At 41.4% G+C, this 7545-nt stretch overlaps 1 protein-coding gene across 1 annotated transcript; it reads right to left on the reverse strand.

The window, feature by feature from the left end:
- Positions 1-1207: 1207 nt before the first annotated feature.
- Positions 1208-6202, reverse strand: LOC307118748 (putative nuclease HARBI1; the record flags this gene model as incomplete). The annotated part of the gene is made up of 3 exons (XM_079804496.1): positions 1208-1411; positions 1492-2322; positions 6188-6202. The coding sequence occupies 3 exons, from the start codon at positions 6200-6202 to the stop codon at positions 1208-1210; spliced, it is 1050 nt and encodes a 349-aa protein (XP_079660622.1).
- Positions 6203-7545: the final 1343 nt, after the last annotated feature.

Consider the following 7545-nt stretch of genomic DNA (forward strand, 5'->3'; position numbering starts at 1 on the left):
GTCTTGTTTTAGGAAAATTCTGGAGAAAATGGACCTGTTGGGGAAGGTCACTCCCTTGCAGGCCAAAAAGAAATGGGACAACTTAAAAAAAAAATACAAAGTAAGCAAGTCAATTGACACGTTTGCTGAAATGTGTTGTTGTAGTTGTTAACAACAGACATGGTCTATTTGCTCTGCCTTAGGATTGCAAGTGTCCTGGGACAGGTCAGGGGGTGAGCGGGAAATCCACTGCTGCAACTTGGCCGTGGTTTGTCCAAATGGATGAGGTCTTGGGACAGAGGCCTTCCAACAACCCCCCTGTCTTAACTGCCTCCATCCCTGATGACCAACCAGGGCCAAGTTCAGCAGTGGCTGAGGAGGAGGAGGAGGAGGAGGGCCCAGGCCCAGCACCAGGCCCAGCACCAGGCCCAGGCCCAGCCCCAGCCCCGGCCCGAAAAAGAGGCCATGAAGATGAGCTGATTGAACTAATGAGGGAAGACATGATGTTCCAAAGGGAAACTGAGGCAAGGAGGGCACAAGACGGCAGGGAGAGGATGGACAGACTCTTTTCTCTCCTTGAGAGAATGTTAGAAAAATAATGTTATGTATTTAAATTTTTGTATATATTTGTTTTCCACTTATTTCTGTGCAAATTTTATTTATGACATGCAAATTAAAAGTGTTATTTTATATTTGGAATAAGTTTGTTGTAAATGAAGAACAATTTTTTTTTTTATTTGGAAATAAAACAAACATTGAAACTGAAAACTGATTACTTTTTTAATGGGAGTAAGTTATAAACTTACTTTTTTTGGCATGTAAACTTCAATTTGTACATAAATTTGTTATTTTAACAACTATTTACAACAACAGAAAAAAACTTTACATTAACTATACATAAAATAGATTGGGAACACTTATGCACGCTTTTATTCAGCTGAGCAGGGAGACCCTGGTGGTGCTGCTGGATGGGATGGTCCACAATAGAGACCCTGGTAAGGACCATCATCTGGGATGGTCTCCTGAGTGTTTCAGTGCATATTTCCACTGTCCACTGCATTGTCTACCAGCAGGTTTGCAGGGCTGACTCAATCGACAGGTGCCATGTCACTACTTTCAGAAAGAGGGAAGAATAAAAGAACTCTCATCAAACCATAAAATATTATAAACATGCAACATTTTTTTTTTTCCTTAGGCATTGTAGCTTTATAACTGTCTTACTTGCCTGTTACAAATAGTCATGGTCAGCGGGTACCTCCTCCAGGGCAGACACCTCAGCAGACAGCTGGTCACGCCATGGAGCACCACTGACTGTCTCCAAACCCTGCTCCCCCTCATCCTCTGCCACATCCTCCTCGTGCTCATCCTCCGGGCCCATGATGTCACCAACCTCAAGGCAGATGTTATGGAGGATGGCACAGGCTGTTATGACCTGAAATGGAAAAATTTATAAATATATATATATTTTTTAACAGATTGAAGCGTATTAAAATCGATTTTCAATTTACTTACGTGAGGTACAAAGGTGTGGTGCACCTCCAGCGCTTGCAGGAAGATAGCCCTAAACCTGGTCTTCATCATTCCGAAAGCACGCTCTATAATGGAGCGTGCCCTGGAATGATGAATATTGAAGCGCTGGGCTCCCACACCTTGTACTGGCCTCTTGTAGGGAGTGATGAGGGGGAGTGGGTGTTGGAGGCATGGGTACCCTCCGTCTGCCAAGATGAAGTGCCCTGGAGGAGGATACACTGACCTCCTGTACAGTGGGCTGTGGCGGAGCACTCGTGCGTCATGCACTGACCCGGGCCAGCCCACGTAGGTGTCAATGAAGCGGCCCTGATGGTCACAAACTGCCTGCAGGATGATCGACGGGAACAGTTTCCTGTTCCTGTAGCACTGACCATCAAGGCCGCTTGGTGGCTTGATGCGGACATGGCAGCCGTCGATTGCTCCTGCAGCTTTCAGGAAAGCTCTGTGTCTTGCCAGCCCTGCAAACCCACGGCAAACTGCCTCCAGCTTCTCTGGGGTGTTGGGAAGGTGAATTACTTGGTGGCGAATGGCCACCACCTCTTCTGCAACTCGGTGGACAATGCGGTGGACAGTGGAACGAGGCATGTCAAATGCTCTGGAGACCACCCTGTATGATGTACCACATGCCAGCCAGAAAAGAAACACCAGGGTCTCGATTGTGGAACCCCATCCATGTCGACGTCCATTTAACTGATCCAGCTGCACTGTCAGGGCCTCCCTGCTCAGCCGAAAGTCAGGACGTGTATCGGAATTACTAAAAAATCTGTCCAGCAGTGGGACATTCAGGTTAATCCTGCAGTACAGGGGTCTGGTCTGATTTAGGGAAAGAAGGAAAAGAGAAATTGAGAATTCAATGATGCTTTATACTCAGATACTCAAAACTGGGTTGAAAACCTGTCTAAATACATTGACCATGGTGAAGAGAATAAACTATAGCCTATCAAATAGCATCTTGGCAACATATAAGTCAACATTCAAACCGCTTTATGGGTATTTTGTGTTTTCATGACTATTAAGTTTATTCAAGTTAGTTGAAACCAAATGCTAGCAACAAATAAAATGTATAATCCGTCAATAAGGATGCAGCAAACCAGTTCAACTTACCTGCCTATGGTCTTGGCAAAGTCTGAGATAAATGAACCGGTGGCGCCGGGGTTGAAACTCCACCATCTCCTCCAGTAACACATAAAAAATAAAAATAAAAAGTAGGAATTCTGGATCCATAGTTGTCAGGATGGCAGCTTTCCTCTCACACAGTTTGCTGACAGGAGCGGTAATAGGGCACACCTGGTGGCTAAATTACCAATTACCAATGAAGGCTACATTTGGAGCCTCCTTCGAAGGCCATGTAGGCCTTCAAAGGATGCAGCCCCTGAATTGGGACACAGCTTGTGTGTCCCTCTCACAGCGTTCTCTGTAATTGCCCCACACCTGCTGTCACTCAGGCAATCAGCCCCGCTGCCATGGCAACAGATTCACAGTGCATAGAACGGATGTTCACTGGAAAATCCTGAATAACTGCATTCACCAGGATCTTAGTCCCGTTCGGTTTTTGTCACCCCGTGACAACATAATTAAACAGGGGATTAGAATGGCTGCAATAGAATCAATCCCTAGGAGTAATGAAATTAGAAAGAAGAAAGTTATGCCTTGGTGGGACGATAAATGTAAGGAAGCAGTAAGGAACAGGAATAGGGAATATGTCATAACTTTGAATACGTGATCGTATATAAGAAAGCACAAGCAGTAGTGAGGCGGCCAATAAGAGAATTTCGGGAGGATTATTGCACTACAATTGGAAATGAAACATCGATAGGTGAAGTATGGAAGATGATAAAGAGGATGGAAGGGGATAGAAAGGACTGGAGTTATCCGGTGTTGGTTGAGGGAAATGAGAGAGCAGTTAAAAATAAAGACTAAGTGGAATTATTGGCAAAGGTTTTTTCAAAGATAAATAGCTCTAACAATTTGTCTGAAGAAGGAAGGCAAGGTAGGGAAAGAACAAAATTGGAATATGCAGATGTGATATGTAGCAAAGATAATTATGATGAAGTGATGGATGCTCCATTTAATATGGGAGAGTTAAAGAGAGCCCGGGATGAGGTATGTTACTGTATGATAAATCATTTAAGTGAAAAAAGTCTTGATAAATTATTATTATTATTATACAATAAAGTATGGGAAGAAGGCAGTATACCAGGAAGTTGGAAAGAAGCAATAATTGTACCAATAAAGAAGCCAGGTATGGATTACAGCAAGCCAGGAAACTATAAACCTATTGCTCTAATGTGGCATATTTGTAAAATAATGGAGCGTATGATAAATGAGAGATTAATACACTTCTTGTGAAGTAGAAACATTTTAACAGCAAATCAGGTACAACAGACCCAATAATATGTCTAGAGGATGAAGTAAGGAAAGCCTAAATAAATAAGGAAACTAGTGGTGGCAGTATTTTTTGATGTTGAAAAGGCATATGATATGCTGTGGAAAGGTTTATTTTAATAAAAATGCATGTGACGAGTATTGGAGGGAAAATTTTTAATTGGGTAATGGATTTCCTTGATAGTAGAAAGATTCAAGTGAAGATGGGAAAAGAGGTATCCAAACAGTATGTAGTAGAGAATGGGACACCGCAAGGAAGTGTTCTGAGTCCAACTTTGTTCTCAATAATGCTTAATGACATATTTGCAAACATAACATTAGATATAGGTAGGTCACTGTTTGCTGATTATGGGGCGTTATGGAAAAGAGGAAGAAATGTTGAGTATATAGTTAGGAAGGTACAAGAGGGGATAAATAAAGTGGAATGATGGGTTGTGAAATGGGGTTTTAAATTTTCATTTGAAAAGACACTAAAGTTAAGGGGGGGGGGGGGTATGGGTTGAAAATGTTGAGTGCTTTCGGTTCCTATGAGTTTACTTTGACCAAAAATTAACATGGAAGCAACATATAAAGTATATTGTTGAGAAGTGCAGCAAAGTAATAAATATCATGAGATGTTTATCAGGTCTAAAATGGGGAGCAAATGTTACAGCCTTGAAATATATATACAGTATATAGCAATGATAAGATCAAAATTAGAATATGGTTGCATTGCATATAGGTCAGCATCAAGGTCTGTGTAAACAAAGCTAGAAATAGTGCAAGCTCGAGCTCTTAGAATATGTTCAGGAGCGGTGAGAACTACACCAGTGTGTGCAATGCAGGTGGAAGCTGGGGAAACGCCTTTGAGTTTACGCAGACTTCAGTTGGCAGCCAACTATTGGATTAATGTAAGTGGACATAGAGAACATCATTCAGTTAAAAATGTCTTACAGTTAAGTTGGGAGAAGGAGAAAGTACATAGGGAAAGCTTTGGTTGGACAGGACAGCAAATAGCAAAAGATGTAAGAGTATATAATAAAGGCCAATTAAGCCATTTTGGGTATTAGAATGTCCAAAGGTAGATTTTGATTTTGATAGGACATATGATATAATAGAAGAATATTATATATATATATAGGGATTACACGTTTAAGAACTGTATTCAGATCTTTACAGATGGATCTAAGGAAGTAAGTATAACTGGTTTAGGAGTTACTGTGCCTAAGTATAAGGTAGATATTAGTAAAAGAACATCTGATTATTTAAGTGTGTATGCTGTAGAGTTAGTTGCCATTTTGGAAGCAGTAGAGTGGTTTGTAGAAAGCAGTGACAATAGTTTATTAATATATAGCGATTCTGCATCAGCTCTTGCGAGCATTGAATCAGGTACGGCTAGAAATCATCAGGACTTGATTTATGATATTTGATTTATTTATACAACAGCAGTTAGGCAAGGGAAGAATATAGCATCTATGTGGGTCCCCGCTCATACAGGTATTCTGGGCAATGAAAGGGCAGATAAGTTGGCAAAAAAGGCAACAAAAAAGGAAAATGTTGAAATCAGTATAAAGTTATCTAAGTCAGAGGGTAAGAGCATAGTGTGGAATGAAATAATGGATAAATGGCAGCAGCAGAGGAATAATGAAACTAAAGGGAGGCATTTATGTTCTATACAAAATAGAGTGGGTGTATCAAGAAATAATGGTAAGAGTAGGAAAGAACAAGCTATTTTTAGCAGAATAAGAATGGGGCATAGTAACCTTAATGGTACTCTTCATATTATGGGAAAACATCCAACAGGAATGAGCAGTCAGTTTCAGGAGTATGAATCAGTTGAGCATGTTTTAATATATTGTGGGAAGTTTAAAGGAAATATATGTAAGATTGTGGCCAAAACTGGTACTGCAATCACTTTCAAATTACTGTAGAGTGGTGTATCCCCCCAGACTCGAGGTTGCCAGATAGGCTGCAGAATCCAGCAGGAATGTACTCTTGATGTTGATATAGATGTTCTCTATAATAACTTAATAGGAACATTTTAATCTAATTTAAAAGTGGATTTAATTTTTCTGTCCAAAATAATAATTTGGGGACTGCATATGTCATATGCAAGTTCACATTCACTATAGTTTGCAATGTGTCGCTCGCATGCAGTGTAGACACGATGTAAAAAGCAACCTATGATGGCAGGACTATAGCCTATATACAGATAATGGGTTGCTAATAAGTGCTAACGTGGCTTGTTGTTTAGATATGTAATGAACAATTAGCAAAAGAACATCTCAAAAAGGGTTATTATACAGAAACTCACCTGTTCACCGCTCATTTCGTCAGCTGGAAAAGTGTTGGTTTCAGGGTTTCTCGGGGGAGACCAGAATCGTGTAAATTGACCCAAAGCGCCATCTGCTGTTTTAGAAGAGGAAGTTGCTCTACATTTGTGAGAAAATCTGCGCGAGCTGCATTTGTGAGAAAATCTGCGCGAGCTGCATTTGTGAGAAAATCTGCGCGAGTCTTGTAACAGACAGATATTGCATTTGTATGGACTAGATTTGTTCAAAGGTTACATGTAATTTGTAGGATGGTTTGTATTTATTTGTGAGATATGATGTGTGCTCACTCATTTATTATTTGCAAAACACAACACATATGTTTGTTACTCCTCTGCGTTCTCGCTCAAACTGACTTTGTATTTGCACATCACCTTCTATTTGTTTGCAAGTCGAGATTTCCTTTGCGAAGCAGATAGTGTTTGTTTGCAAAATGCTGGATTTGTTTGTTTAATTATGGCACAAATTTTATTCCATAGGTGGCGCTTCAGGCCAAAACACAGCATGTCAACATCAACATCAGTTGAGGGCTGCAACTTCACTTTTAAATGACAATATCTTGGCTGGACTACTGTTGTCAGTGATATAAATATTTGAAATTAACATGATTTCTTAATGTCTAGTGACATATCAGGGCGATTTTATGATTAATTGAAATACATTTCTTACATACAGTTCCTTTAAGAAAGAAAGACAAGAAATGATTACAAAGTTTAGGATTAGTAGAAAATGTTACATTTATTTTAGAATGTGCAGAAAAACAGGAAGGAAGATTTTTTTTGAAGAAACTGGACTGGATAAAAGAGTATAGTGTAAAGGGAAGTTAATACAGTAGGTGGCAGTAATGCAACAAATTGGATGAAATGGCTGAGGTCCTCACAAAGAGAGCAACACGGGTGTGACACTGCGTCTTTTTCAAGATGTCATTCCACCCGTGCGTTTCTGGATGCGGTCGTTCCCTCTCGCCCGCTGACGGCAGCGTTTGTGAATAGCTTGTGTTTTCACTGCGGGAACATGACTATTGCGGTGCTTAGGTCGAGACTCACCTACCTCCGGGAAGGCGGAGTCCCCCTCCCCATGCCTCGATCTAGAGCTATCCCTAACCAGGATAGACCTACTTCGACGGATGGCCGGGGTGACCTGAGGATTACGTTCAGGACAAACCCGCCAAGTGTCCCTACGCAGGTCCCTGAACCCTCACAAGCACCGCTGCCGGTGGCGCCACCGGAAGAGATCGCTGGTCCCGCCCACGGGCGCCCAGTCATCTCTTTCGGAGCGCCCGCGGACGAGCAGATGTCGATTGCAGCATCGGAGGGGGAGTTCCAGTCCTCGGAGGATGAGG

Source organism: Gobio gobio, assembly GCF_949357685.1.
Source record: "Gobio gobio genome assembly, chromosome: 2".
In the NCBI taxonomy this organism is placed as follows: domain Eukaryota; kingdom Metazoa; phylum Chordata; class Actinopteri; order Cypriniformes; family Gobionidae; genus Gobio; species Gobio gobio.